At 39.8% G+C, this 15139-nt stretch overlaps 1 protein-coding gene across 1 annotated transcript in view; it reads right to left on the reverse strand.

Annotated features, from left to right (window-relative positions):
• Positions 1–6632: 6632 nt before the first annotated feature.
• lsamp (limbic system associated membrane protein) overlaps positions 6633–15139 on the reverse strand; it is a 241421-nt gene continuing 232914 nt past the window's right edge. The window contains exons 7-8 of the mRNA XM_085371524.1: positions 11123–11271; positions 6633–6909 (exon numbers count right to left, since the gene is read on the reverse strand). Of these exons, the coding sequence (XP_085227650.1) occupies positions 6812–6909; positions 11123–11271 (247 nt within the window). The 3' untranslated portion in view covers positions 6633–6811. The remainder of the gene's footprint in view (positions 6910–11122; positions 11272–15139) is intronic.

The following is a 15139-nucleotide window of genomic DNA, read 5'->3' on the forward strand; positions in this document are numbered from 1 at the left end:
ACAAAAAACTTAAGAGGTGTGGCGGCTTCTTTTTTGATGTCTTTGGTGTTGTTATGACAGTTTATATGAATTGGAAAAATACTCTTGCACTGATGTTACAAAAAAAGATTAAGAGAAAAATCAAACAAATGAGCAAACAACAACAACAAAAAAATTTCCTATGTTCCAGTGAGTGCAATGTCCAGTTTCAATCTTATCGAGGAGTTCAAACTTGTGAGAAAAAAAAATATGAAAAAAATAAAAAATGGTTTCAATGTCTGTTTTCAAAATAAAGCAAATGTGCCAATTACCATCATAAGCTGTGGAGTTTGTTTAAAGCCTGATAGAAACATATTGTCACTTTGAAACACCCGGCAGTTTCCAATAATCATGCTTATTTTCCACTGAATCCATCACGAAACCACACATGTGTGGTTTTATTATAACTCTTGCCCCATGACAGTTGGGATAGACTGCAGCGCCCGCCGCGACCCTGAAGTGGACTAGTGGAAGAAAATGAATGGATAGTATTCCTGTAAGATTAGATGCTCTTGCACCAAACGTACATTAAAACAATACTTACACAGGGAAATACAATTTAATTCAATTCTGTTATGTTTATATAGCCCCAAATCACAACAAAAGCGCTTTACATCGTAAGGTAAAGACCCTACAATAATACAGAGAAGACCCCACCAATTAGATGATCCCTTATGAGCAAGTACTCCCATATCCAAACTGGGAGCTCGTCCCACAGAGAAGAGGCCTGAAAGCTGAAGGCTCCCATTCTAAGTTTAAATACTTTGGAAACCACAAGTAAGCCAGCAGTCAGAGTGCAAAGCGCTCTAATGGGGTAATACTGTACTAGGAAGTCTTTAAGATGAGCCCTGATGAGAAGAAGAAAATATAGGAGAAATATGCTCTCTCCTTCTAGTCCCTGTCAGTACTCGTGCTGCAGCATTTTGGATTAACTGAAGGCTTTTCAGGGAAATCTTAAGACAGCCTGATAACAATGAATTACAGTCGTCCAGCCTAGAAGTAGTAAATACATTAACTGGCTTTTAGCATCACTTTCACACAGGGTGTTTCTAATTTAGATATTGTGCAAGTAGAAGAAAGCAGTCCTACATGCTTGTTTCATATGCACATCGAAGGACATATATTGGTCAAAAATGTCTTCAAGATTTCTCACAGTGTTACTGGAGACCAAAGTCAGGCCATGTAGACGTAAGTGTTTGGTTAGACACCATGTTTCTAAGAAACAGAGTACAGTTACCTCAGTTTTGTCTGAATTTAGAAGCAGAAATTTAGAGATTGTCCACTTTAACTAATTAATGTTTGTTTTCTGGCTTTATGGATTACAGTGCATAGGACTGAAAACGTGTGCTATGCCATTGAATGATACTGACTAAGGGAAGCATGTATAATGTAAACAGAATTGGTAACAGCACAGAACCCTGTGGAACTAGATATTAATCTTAGTGTGTGAAGACAAGTCCCCATTTAGATATGATTTAAACTACTGCTGTGTAGTACCTTCAGCATGCTGTAATCGCTGTAATAAGACATTATGGTCAACAGTATTGAACGCTGCACTGAGGTCTAGCGGGACAAGCACAGACATGAGTCCACAATCAGAGACCATAAGAAGATCATTTGTAACCTTCACCAATGCTGCATACTCTGCCATCTTCCAAAGGAATTATAAGAGTAAGTCGCAGCCAAATGTTGCTCATGAAATGCACTTGAATAACTGATCATCAGCAAGTGTGAGCACCTCTATAAAATGAGAACTTTCGGCAGTTCAGGGATGTGTTGACAGAATGTGAAAAAGGAACGACATAATCAATGATCTTAGAGAAGTAAATGTTGCTGCCCATCAGTCTGTTATAAGTTATAAGGTAATTTCCAAACAGTTTCAATTCCATCATTCTACAGTGAGAAAGATTATTTGAGTGGAAAACATTCCAGGAAGCTGTTGATCTTCCCAGGAATCCCACCAAATTCACCCCAAGGCCAGCCATTATACACATCGCTCACAGGCCTCAGTTAGCTTCTTAAATGTTAACGTTCACGACAATAAAAAAAAAAAAAAGAAAAAAAGAAGGCTCAAGTATGTTTGGAAGGGCTGCCAGGAGAAACATGGGAACGGCCCAGGTTTCCAAAGTTGCATCTGAATAAACCACAAGACTGTTTGAACAACATCCTTTGGAAAGATGGGACCAAGGCTGACACATTTGGCCATAATGCACAATTGGCTAAAATCAAACAATAAATCAGCACCAACCAACCAATCACCGTACCAACTGAATAGGAGGGATGATGATTTGCACCTGTGGCTAATCTTAAGATATACTAAGAACCAGGTGATATTTTTTAGGTACACTCACACTCCTTTACCAGATTTCTCCAAAGTCTTTACATAAGTCTTTACATATGTTTACATGCACATTTTGCACTGAGCATTACTGATTTTTTTTAAAATCTCTAGATTAAAATCTGAATGACTTAATCCTTTACAAGCAATCTGTGTATGCAAATGCTATAGGTCCCATCAGGGCTCAAGGACTCCATGGAAAAATGCAAGACCTGAATATAACATTTACATAAATGCCTTCCGCAATCTATTTGTCAAGTGCTAACAAGAAGAGCATAATCTCCTCAATTAAAATGGCTAGTTCATACCATCCTCATACTCTCTTATCTTCCTGCATTGTCACTCATCATTCCCATTTGAAATCCCTGTACTTTGAAGAGAATGCTTGCTAGCACCTTCTATTTAAAAAGGACAACAACAAAAATGAAATTAAAAAACAAAAAACTGTACCCACTGTGCTCAGGTATGAAAACAATGGTGAACAGCTACATTTTCCCTACTGGTGTGTGAGGTTTGAATTGAAAAATGTGAACCTACATGTTTTTCTGAAATTGACATTTTATAACGTTTGCATACATTCCAAAAACATTGCAAAAGCATAAAGCACCGTGTGGCTTCTAGGTCAGGAGCGGTGAGTAAGACTAGAAAAGTCTCATGTAGGGCATAATTTGGTTTAGTGTGACACCTAGTGGCGAAACCTTTTATTGCAGCACTTGCTGCACATCTCTGTGGTGAAAAGAGCCTGAGCCATATTGTCATTAATGTGTGGCAATATGTGGTAGTGATAACACCACAGTCTTTGTCTTTGGCACCAGAAAAAGGTGAAAATGGACCATTCCCCTTGCTAATGAGCAGAATTTTCACACGTTTCCCGCGGACAAAAACGTCTCCCAGAGAAAACATAACAATACATATATTATTTTATTTGCATGTTACATGGTGATTAACACAACATGTGTTCCAAGCTGTCTCCAGAAAGAAAAGGTTACTTTGCTTCGACATTTCATGTCACATTCAAATACAGAACACTGAATTCAAACAACTTTATTTTGTTAACATTTCTCATATACCTTTATTACATGTCATATTTTATTTTTTAGAAACTGACTTCAATTACCTTATACCATAATAAAGTAAAATAGAAAAAAAGGGACATTGCTGTGTCCTAATCCATGATTGAATCTTAATTCCCCGCGACAAAGGGAAGGAAGTACAAACATGATAGTTACATTTGCCTTTTAAACTTTTAAATGTAGAGTTGTATAAACACAATCTTATGGATTTGCTGACTTTACAACATTCTACAGTAGAAACATAATGCTGTATATACACACAGAGGAAGAGAAAAAAAACAATCTAAACTTAATATAGAGGGTTACAAGTGTAACCATAGCTCAATGGAAAGTAGATAGTTAGCTGCTGGGCCAACTCATCATTTATCTCATGCCTCACATGTATGCCACTTTTCCAGCAGGTTAATCATATAAACAGATGAGTACACACGCACACATACACAAGCCAGTTCGGCGATGTTTTGAGGCAATGCTGAGTAGTAAACTACATAGCTGTATCTACAGTCTTGAGTAGATATCTAGGTCTGTCTGCAGGGGGTTGGTGCTGTGTCATTATAGGCTGGCTGTTGGTTTCTATGAGCAATGGAATAACACCAGATCTCCTTTTTTCTCGCTGCTTTATGGATAAGACAGAGCTCCATGGCTTTTACGTCAGTGGTCCTATAAGTCAAGTGCTTATTAGCTGGTTTTAACCCGCACGGAAGCACTTAGACTTCCACATCGGTGAGCTTAGTCTCATTGGAAAACACACCTGAATGGCAGAAATTCTAGACAATGACCTGTATGCAGGCTCATGAAATTAAATGCAGAACACAATTTGGGGATATCTGACCCAGCTTTTTTGGTCTGTCAGGGTCTCCCCCGCTGAAATAAAACAAAGAGACAACACATTTATTTTGTCTCTTCTGTAAAGCTCACTGGTAGCACAGACCATGTTTATGGAAACTGATCATGAAAAACTATTTCACCATAGCTACCAGATCATTCGGCTCTAATTAAGGTAAGAAGATAACTGCTGATAAACTACAATAGCGTCCTCAAGTATGGTTAAGTTAGAGCCTAAAAATCAATCTGCAGACTGCAGTATAAAAACACCAGGACTCATTCGCACAGTTGTAAAATAAAACCAAATAAGATAAAATAATAAAAAAAGCACGCAACACAATAAAAGTGTAAAAACAAGCAGCTTCTTTCGTATTCTAAGAGATCTGATCGCAAGACATTGTTTTCGTTGTGTCTCATGGAGCTAATGGAAATATGAATTCATAAATGCTTCAGTTTTGATTAAAAACGCGGTGGGTTTTCAGTCTCTGTACGTCTCAGCTTAGACTGGAGCATTACCAACACTACACACACAGCCATGGCCTCAGAAGCATTTACAATGAGAGAACACACTGGGAACGAGTCTTTTAATGCGTGACAAGGATGACATTAATTACACGTGTGTTTTTACAGTACTGTCTCGGCTTGGTTGTTTGAAAGAGCGGAGACCTGAACGCACACATCCAATCAAAGAGCTGAGCTGGGCACTGGAGTCCAAACGCTATTAGTCACCACCAGTGTCACTGCTGTCTCTTTAACAGCTACGGCCTACGAGCTGCTCCCTTTGAAAGATTTTCTTCAAAATATCAACACGTAACATATTTATTTAACCATTTTGTTCATAAAGAAACTAACTCACTGTTCAGTCTAAGCATTGGCAAAAGAGTGATTAGAAATCTTGCTGTAGGACACGGTGAGGTAACAGCACTATTATTCTCATTATTTCTCATTTGTTTGATTTTTTTTCCCCATAAGGCCTTCAGCACAGTGGCCTTGGTGACACTGAGGGGAACTGCATTCAGTATTCATTTGGTTTCTTCTGTCATATTAAATCTCAGGTATGCGTAAGAGCATTATGAAGCTCATAATACTCCCTCTGTTTAACATCATTTAAGCTAGCACTCATCTCGTTTCAAGGACAGGTACAATAATTACTGCACAGAATTATAAAAAACAAAAAACAACATAAAAAACATTGTTGTATAATGGGTATCTGCCAGGTCCAAAGGTCTGCATTTCATTAATCCTCAACAAATCACAACCATATTCAGAATCATGTAAAATGAGCTTTTTTCATATATAAGGACAGTGGATTCATGAGGTGCACACAAAATAATACCCCCAATATCTATATATTATGATTTTTTCTGTATCATTTTCGTATGAAAACACGTGTTTTTGATTAAGAGAAAAACAAAAAAGTAAGTCATTCATTGGTGTCATACATTTTTATCCAAATTCCAGCAATAGGGATAAAATGATCCTAAAACTCATCGACTGAATGCAAACACTGCTCGGTGCAGCCTCTGAGATAAACTGCACATCATGGTTTTCTTATCATAGAGTAATACAAAATTTTACTATGTACAATACGCATCATTATAACCTACTGTGTGTTTCTCTTCCCTGTTCTCTTTTTTGTTGTTGTTTGTAAGTGAGAGTCTAGAAAGAAAAAGAAAAACAGGTTGTTTTTTGGAATAATGGGGAAGGGTCGCAAGATATCACAGAGCTCCAGACAAACTCATTTCTTCAGGTTTGTTTCTGTTCCCATATTTCTGGGCTCCGCTTGCAATGACACTGATTGCAGAGGTATCTGCCTAACACTATATCTGTGTTTCAGCACAGTAGCATCAAATTACAGCTCTAATCTCATCGCAAAATCAGCCGTAGCAGTTTGAGTTTCACATGTGTTAGTTTGAAATTTACGTGTATATTTGGCAGATGCTTTACGTGTTTCTCATTAATGCACTGGTTATAAACACTCGGTTAAATCTACGCTTTAAGTTAACATAATACATCTAAGGGAGTAAGAAGAAATACACCTCATGTCTTCAGTAGTCCTAGAGACAAATGATTGTTTTCTTGGTGTCCCTGTGAGCCAGGCCACCTTCATTTTTATTCCCATGTAGACAACAAAAAAACAAACAACCCCCCCACAACCCCCCTCCCAAAGCCCGACCCAGACCCAGAAGACAAGATAAAGCAGAAACAAAAGAAGTGCATACCAATCAAAAAGAACAATGCAATTCTTTAAAAAGCACTGTTTGCTTGTTTTGTCCTTCATTTTACTCTTTTTTTTTTTTGTTGTTGTTCCTAAAACATTTTACTCATAACCCATCGTTTTTTTTTCACACCTGTAAGCAGTGCTCGACAGCACGTAAGGTTTCTGTATCATGATGCAAACAGTCTGGGGAAGAGGGCGGCAAAGTTGGTAATAAGGTAGCAGTAAGGATGCCGGTGAGTTGGAGAGAAGAAGAAGAAGAAGAAGAAGAGCGAATGGGGCGGAAGGCCAAGGTGCGAGGCTGGGGGGAGAGAAGGGGAAGGATAGAGGGCAGGGATATTAACACTTCAAGAAAAGGCAGGCGAAGGAGGCTAGCAGGAGCCACAGTGATTGAGATACACAGGCAGAGCCGTTGATATCTCTGCCTGTCCCGGGTCCTGTGTGGAGAAGCAAAGAGAGAAAGGCAGCAGGGTTAATAAGAGCTCACTCAGACTTCTAGAGCAACCACAATATTGGTTTGAACAAGAAAAAGAACAATACAGTTTTATTTCCTTTTAATCCTGCACAAAAAAGGGTCATTGCATCGCTGTTCTGTTGCTAGCAGACATTCTACACAGTAAACTGGAAAATAAACATGTGTTTGTAGCCTTTTGCAGGAGTTTTTGGTGACATCTAGTGGCCATGTTGTGCCATTGACGCTGTGTTATTCAGTGATCATTCAACGCTTTAAACCACAGAGGAGGCATAAACCGGTGAGCCTGCTGATCAAGCTTAATATGACAGAAAAAAATAAATAAATGCAGTCTTGTTGCAGAATACAGGAAACTGCAAGCTGCTGGTTTAACAACTGCCTGTAATACTTGTTGCCATGTTTGTAGCTCATCAAGCTAAGTTAAGTCAGCAGTAGCCAGGCTATCAGGTTAGGTATATGATCAGTGAAAATCATGTGATTTGAATGCTAAACAAACACAACTAAAGTAAATTTTACCTGCTAGTTGCATATAATAATTGCAGAACTTGTTTGGGCCCTCCATATGTTGCATTTCTACCAAGTTCATGATATGGAAAGTAAAAATTCCTTCACATTTCCCACAAACTGGCTTTTTATGACTTTTGATCTCTGCAGCTTTCTTCCACCACTCTTCTGCACAAGATTTATGGAGCGAATAAACCGACATTTAGACAGTATTTTGAGTGTAAAAGAAACACTTATCACCTTTTCCTGTGTGTCAGTCCAGTAAAATAAATGTTAGATGTCACTAAACTCAACAAAAACACAGACCTAACTTATCCAAAGGAAATATTGTCATGGACTAATGTTGATCTGTATCCAGGCGTTCTGTGGGACTTTTGTTACTGTTTTATTATATATTACTACTTTGTTTCTATATGTTGGCACTTTCTTTCTTTCTTTGGAGTATCACGAAAAAGGAGGTTTTATTGCCACCAAAAATAAATTGATCATCTCTTTTAACTTTCAAACATGTTTCCCTTTTGTTCAAATCCCAGTCTGCAGTGTCAGTGCAGATGTCTTCCTTTGGGAGCTAGTCTCCATTTGGCTTTGCCTCCCTGCCACGATTTCATCTTTTTACAGCTTTTAAGTGCTGGCAGAGACAACGAGACACATTTGTCACAGTGAGTGGAGCCACTGCTGGCCACGGGAAATGTGGGTTTGTTGCTCTGGTATTGTTTACGGCGCTCGTGGCATATTATACATGCACCCATCATTTTGAAGTGTGTTGTTTTTGAGTGCAGTTTGATATAAAATTCAAATGTTGGGTACACGACGGCCCTCTGAGCTCAAAGCAGCACTGTGCCAGCCAGGCTTTGGGGTGTGAAAGCTCAAAGAAAGCAATTCAAACAGCATTAATTTTGTGCTCAGTGAAACAACTGTGTGGGATCTCTGACAGCTGCCAATGTGAAAAATATGATATTAACAGCGAACCATAAAAGTAATGGTGGAATCATCACCCGGCTCTGCGGCCCTGCGCAGCTTCACGATTCTTCAGGCTGAACCATTTACGAGCGCTGTTTATTCCTCGATCTTCTCAGCAACCCCCACATGTTCTCATTACCAACAAAACAACTCTGATAACCCCGCTGTATGCCATTTGATGCCCAGCTGCCGACCGTGTTTGAGCAGCTAAAGAGCCTTATATTCAGAAAAACCATGAAATCAATAGTCTGTAAAATAAATCAAAGTGGATTTAACCACTGCTCCAAATAAAAGAACTCCAAATTGACACCAGCGCTGCTCTTGTGGATCTGGATGTCTGAGAAGTTTAGGTGCCAGAGACGTGTGTGTGATTGTGTATGTCAGCTTGTTAACATGCTTTTTTATACCCTCAAGTGGCCAAAAATCAGTGATGGAACTAGAACGCTTCATGAATATTGCAAACATTTACATGCTTATGAATGCAGCTCAGTTATTAAGGACATCCGCACTGTGATCTAATTTTAGTTTTGATGCTTGTGAATTGAGACAAGCTTTGGTTACATCTAGCCCGATCCCCCTTCTTCCCTTTTAAATCTTCACCACCGAGCTGAGGGTGCCTTTGTGTGTCTGTCCCATTCTTGGGTGCTGAAGGTGGATTAGGACAATCTGGGGGGACATGCTACTGTTCTGGGAGAGTCTTCTCTGTGTCTGTGTTCGTTGGTCTTTCCTTTATGTGTGTTAGCATTCTTGAGTTTTGCCTCTTGGTTTTTCTGTAGTCTGACCTCACTCCATGTCCTAATGAACCATATGCTTCACTTAAAATACGTTTGTTCACCTTTGGAAAGGAATATTTTGCTTTTCCTGAGGTTTTTTCCCATTAATAGTTCTTTTGTGGTGTTTTTTTTGCATGTTTAAATAACGTTTCTAAGGGCAGAGACTGCATCACAGAGCACAGAAACAGACTTGGCTTCTCTTTGACTTTAGTCTGAAACTTAAAACTTTTCACCAACTGCCAAAAGCTCATTTCATTCTCCCGCTCGAGCCATCTTTCCTAAATTTCTCTAAGTGTTCAGCAAAATCACTCTCACGCAGAGTTGAGAACACAGTCGGCCAAATGACTAGAAATGAACACACAGTGAGCTCTTTACTTCTCGCAGTCGTTCAGCAGCGAAGCTTAAAGCAGAGCACACAAACTGCAGCGAACTGCTGCTCTTCTGGTTTTCAATAGTTCAGCAGGAAATTAGGTTAATAAAATTAACACTTAACCTCCATATTCATTATCCTTTAGGTGATTTTTTGTGACAGAGGACAGGAAAAAAGAGGTGCAGTAAAGGAACACCCAGGCATCTGCAACAGCATTATAGCGTATGGGCTGCCTGCTACGCCCAGTGAGCAAAACCAGCACCCCAGGTGACGTCTTGGTCATACATGGTGTAGTGATGATACTATAGTCTTATTGTTATATATGAACACACAGGGACTGCATAGAAAGGGGTGGAGGATACGTGCTCAGCCTGAGTATACAGCAGCTTAACTAAGGGACCAGCCCCATAAATGTTACAGAGAAGAAAAAGTTTGAGCTTAATCTTTAAAGCAGAGAAGGTGTCCGCCTTCCCAAATAATCTGGACACTGGTTCCACAGAGAGATACTGATAGCTGAAGGCTCTGCCTCCCATTCTACTTTAAAAAACTGGCAAATTCAAGTAAGCCTGCAGTTTGAGAGCGAAGAGCTCTACTGGGACAATGTGATACAATGAGGCCTTTAAGATATGATGGAGCCTGGTCTTTCAGGACTTTGTACGTGAGGACTTTGAATTTAATTCCTTGATTCAACGGAGAGTCAATAAAGAGAAGCCAATATAGGAGAAATATGACCTCACTTCTGTGTTTTCAAGGCTTTTCAGGGAGCTTTTAGGACAAATGGTTAACAGAGAATTCGAGTAGTCCACCCTGGAAATAACAAATGCATGGACTAGTTTTTCAGCATCACTCTGAGACAGGATGGTTCTAATTTTGACATGATCAAATCAATTTATTTATATAGCACTTTTCACAGGATAAAAACCACAAAGTGCTTCACAGTAATATAAAACAGAAATACATAAAATACATTAATAATAAAACACACAGCACAAATCGAATTAAAAGCCAATCTAAATAAATGAGTCTTAAGTTGGCAAAGATGGCAAAGATGAACTCAGTTGGCCCTAAAAATGTGTGTTAGCGGACATTTCCTGATCATGACATTAGTAATGGACACCAGGGTGGTACTAGCAGACATCTAAGTATCTGGTTAGACATGTTGCTTATGGCCAAATACAGCAACTCTAGCTTTGTCTGACTTCACAAGCATAAAATCATAGGTCACCCAGGTCTTTATGTCTGTAAGACATGCCTCTAATGTCACATTTAAATAGCACATGGAAGTAGTGAGGGTGGTGAGCAGGTCTACCAATCAGAAAGTTGGTGATTTTATTCCCATCTACTCCAGCTTGTTTTGAAGTATCCTTAGGGCAAAATACTGAATCCAGAGTTGCCCTGAGGGTGTGTGGGGGTTAGACAAGTGCTTAGCTATAGAAAAAAGTGCTCACATGAATATATGTGTGATTGGCTGAATGAAGCTTGTAGTATAAATCACTTTGATCGCTCAGTTAGAGTAGAAAAGTACTCTATAGGTACTAGTCTATTCACCATTTTATTGTGTATATACTCACTATAGAGGAAAAGGCTGGCATTCTGGACGCCCAGTCGGTTTGAGGCCACGCAGGTATAGTTCCCATAATCCTCTTCAGTGATGTTGGCAATCGTGAGACTAGTGGTAGTTCCAGAAGTTTGGATGGTGATGCTCTGGGTATTAGCCAGCCTGGAGAGGAGACGTAGACCAGACAGTTTTAAGAAACTTCAAAGTAACAAAGATTAAAATTAGGTCTTGAAACCAGAAACCTTGAAACAACATTCAAAATGTCTTTACAAAGTGATACATTATATATGTCCATATGTTTTATAATCATGTCTGCCTGCAATGTTTTGCTAATGGACTGTTACTGTACTGGAGTAAAGGTCTTCAGATAGCCAAGCCCATTAATTACATTCCAAAACAAGTTGTACCTTCTAGCCGGACGTTACTTTGCATCAGCGGGGGTCACGCTGCTGAACTCTCTGAGCGTAGGCGTTGTGGCTGCTCAGAAGAGCGAGATAAGCCTTTCTCATTTTGGAACAAATTTTTTTCATTAACAGTTTGATAGGACGCTGCATTTTACCAGCAGGTGAATGCAGCGTCCTATCGAGCAAAGAGAACAACATGCAGTTCGCAGGGGGCGAGGGGAAACGCCTGTGAAGATTTAGCTTTGGATGAATACCTGCAGAACTTGCAAACGAGTGGAAAAAATAATGCGTTACTTTCTTTCTCTAAATCAACAATTCAAATGTCACTGTTCACATTATTTTAATTTTCTTTCTTTAACACCAACCAAAAGAATACTTTCAGTTGTTTTCGTCCAGATGAAATACCAACACGCTGCTAGCGACCGTCACACTTCTGACTGTCGCTGATGTCAACCTTGAACCCCACTCACAGCAAATGAATCAATACAGCTTTTGCTGACTCAGACTGTATACCTTGCTGATGAACTGCTCCTTATATCATCACGACTAAATAAAACTAATTTAACGCCACGCCGTGCATAATGGATTCGTCTTGTTCTGGGCTGATTGAGCGCTTTCATATCATGAATGAGGTGAGGCTCATTCAAGGCGCCTCAACTTAATCCTACTTAAGTCGGGGTAATGTGGTAATCGGAATTTGAGCAGAGGAGCGAGAAGTTTGTGCTGACACATACGAGGCTGATAGGAAGTATTAACATAAAAAGGAAACGGCACATCATGGCACAGCATAATTTGTGCTGCGGTGGCGGTAGGGAGTGTTGAGGTCCTTCCAACAGGGACACCTTGGGAGTGCTGGGAACAGTGTGTGTGTGCGTTTGAAAGTAAGAGAAGACGGGGAAAGTGCACCGGCACAGTCTCCCCCTCCCTCTCTGATGATAAGGCCAGCAGCAGAAGATATATTCTCCAGTGTGTCTTCATGAGAAGTGACTGCACTATTAAAAAGGCCTGCCTGCCTACGGAGCATGCTGAGCGATCTAGATAATGCACAGCACAGCACTACAGGGAGCTGAAAACAAACACCTATGTTTGTTTTTTTTACAGTAGATTGCAGCTCATGATTTGTGATGCTCTGGCAAGAGTCTGAATGGACGCAGACAGAAAAGATAGAAGTCTCTTTTGTTTTCACAGTTTGCTACAAAGGCTGTTAGTTCACTTAACCAGCTGCAGAAAACTACGATGTTATAATAAAAAAAAAATTAAAATGGATCTGTGTCCTCCCAGAGTTCACCTTCTCCATATTTGCATTTATGGAGCTCAACATTTTAACTTTTAACGCGTTGGCACACGCAGCTTCACGACTTCCATCACTTCTGATTTCAAGTTCATCCTCAAATATGCCTGTGTGTCTGCCAGGTTCTTCATCTGGCATAATACACTGGAATATATTATCTGAAATTTGGCAGGAGTTGTGGATGTCAACCTTTTTTTCACCCCCCCCCCCCCCCCCCCCTTTATTTTTGGAGGGACGCTTTTATGTTTGATGATTTTCCTCACAGGCAGAGGGCAGCAGAGCTCTACTGGATATCTTCCAACCATTGTTTCCTAATGCAAGGAAGCTACAATAAAACCCTGAACTGAAATGATTTGACCCCGTTTATTTGGCAGAGGGCATGTGGTGCGCTCACGAGGGCTGCAGTCTCGGGCCGGGACAGATGAAAGACCAAAGCAAATCATCGGACGACAGATTAGATTCCGCAGCCTGTGGGAGCATCTAAAGTAGGTCATCAGCGCCAAGGAGAGTGACAGGTCTGTCATGATTCAGGGCCAGTGATAAATGAAATCAAGAGGAGAGTCCTGCTGAGACTTGTAACCCAGAGATGATTGAAAATGCTCTGGTCGTTGTGACAGCCACGCGTCAGCTGACAAAACAACAAACATATCCGTCTGTCACACTAGCTGACAACTCAGTTTGGATTTTCTCATGTCAGGAGCACGGATGGAGCGAATCACTGTTCAAAGAGCAGGAGAAGCATCCTACTTTAGATGCTTTTGGAGATAGGCAGATGCTGATTCTAAGTTTTGTAGTGTACTGATTTACAACTTACAAATGTGGAAGCAGTGGGAGAATGCAAAAAGTGCAGGAAGGGTCATGACATCCAGGTAGCATTATCACTGCTCTAAACTCATGATGTATCTGTCTCTGCTGAGGCTAATTGGGTCTTCAAGCACTGTGAAGATTCTCAGAGACCAGCAAAGTCAGAGGCGTTGTGAAGTAACGCTCATTTCTGTTTCATAGCATGAATTTCAATTCATCACCTGAGGAGATTTCAGCGAGACTGACAGAAGATGGATGTTTGCAGTTTTAGTGGAGTTAAGCTTCTCTGCTCAGAGTTCAGCACCTCGTTGTGTGTTCACCAGCTCGTGCCAAACAGTTTGTTCAAACTCTGGATTGTTTGTTTCCTCAGTTTGCTCGGTGCAGGTGAGAGCAAAGCTTTTGGAACCAAAAATTGGTGCCTCAGTCCCGTTCCAGGCAAGCTGCTGTGTTTTTTTTTTTTGTTTTTTTGGAGGGGATAAAACAAACCCGGGAGAGGAAGTGATTACAAAAACTGCTGAAGTCCTTCTAAGCTGACTTTGACGAGGAGGCAAAGACCAAAGACCAAAGCTAATGAGAAAACTTCAGTGGAACTTTTAAATATACTTCTAAAAAATGTAGAAATGAGAAGAAAAGAGTTCTTTTCTTTCAATTATAACACACTTCCCTGCCGAACTTAGCTGTCTGATTTTGAGCTTATCTGATCAAAGGAGTATAGGAGAGTTGTTAATTTGTCAGTTGTTATTAGTGATATCACGTATAAAGATTTCATCAAGTTGAGATGAAAGGGAATGAATGATGACCATTAGAGATTTTTATAGCTTTCCAATCAAAAAGGGCACAGTGTTTATCAGCATAAACCTGAGCTGCAGTTGTTAGCACACCAGCTAAATAGCAAAGAAGTGTTCCTTCTAAAGATCAGGCACACTGCTCATTAGCTACAGCAGCTTCCTTTGTTTTAAACAGTGAAGAACTTGAGAACATTAGCAAAGGTATGGTTTCATTAGCCAAAAAAGTTTTATTATCAAAGCCTTTTCTGATGTTGCGAAAATTTAATGTATAACATTTGAATATGTTTAAAAATATGAATACTAAGAGCAATATCCTGAACTGTTTTATTATTAATATTAGAGCTAATGTTTATCCTTAATTCAATGTAGCACAGACTTGAAGAACCTTGTTTATCTTTTACAGGTATTTAGCTGTCGAGGCCGGGGCACTCGACTAGAACATTTGTCTTTTAATAGACCGTGCTTTTGCCCAATATTACATGTTTTAGGCCTCTTCTCATTTCAGTGTAATTCATACAGAAACATTATGTATCACACTAAAATAGCAGAAGATGCTTTCAACCAACATAGCAAGTTGGAGCCACAGATTTTATATAAGCAGATTAAAGAAGAAGAAGAAGAATAAACCCCTGCTGACAATTAGGAAGTACACACTTTTCCAAAACGGGTGGTATGATAATCTTTTACTTGAAGTCTGCGGACATAAAAAGTAGGCAACTGGAAATGAGGATCTACCCTAAATC

The sequence above is a fragment of the Diplotaxodon limnothrissa genome, linkage group LG14 (genome assembly GCF_057381915.1).
Source record: "Diplotaxodon limnothrissa isolate DT_005_m linkage group LG14, D_limnothrissa_male_GT1.1, whole genome shotgun sequence".
In the NCBI taxonomy this organism is placed as follows: domain Eukaryota; kingdom Metazoa; phylum Chordata; class Actinopteri; order Cichliformes; family Cichlidae; genus Diplotaxodon; species Diplotaxodon limnothrissa.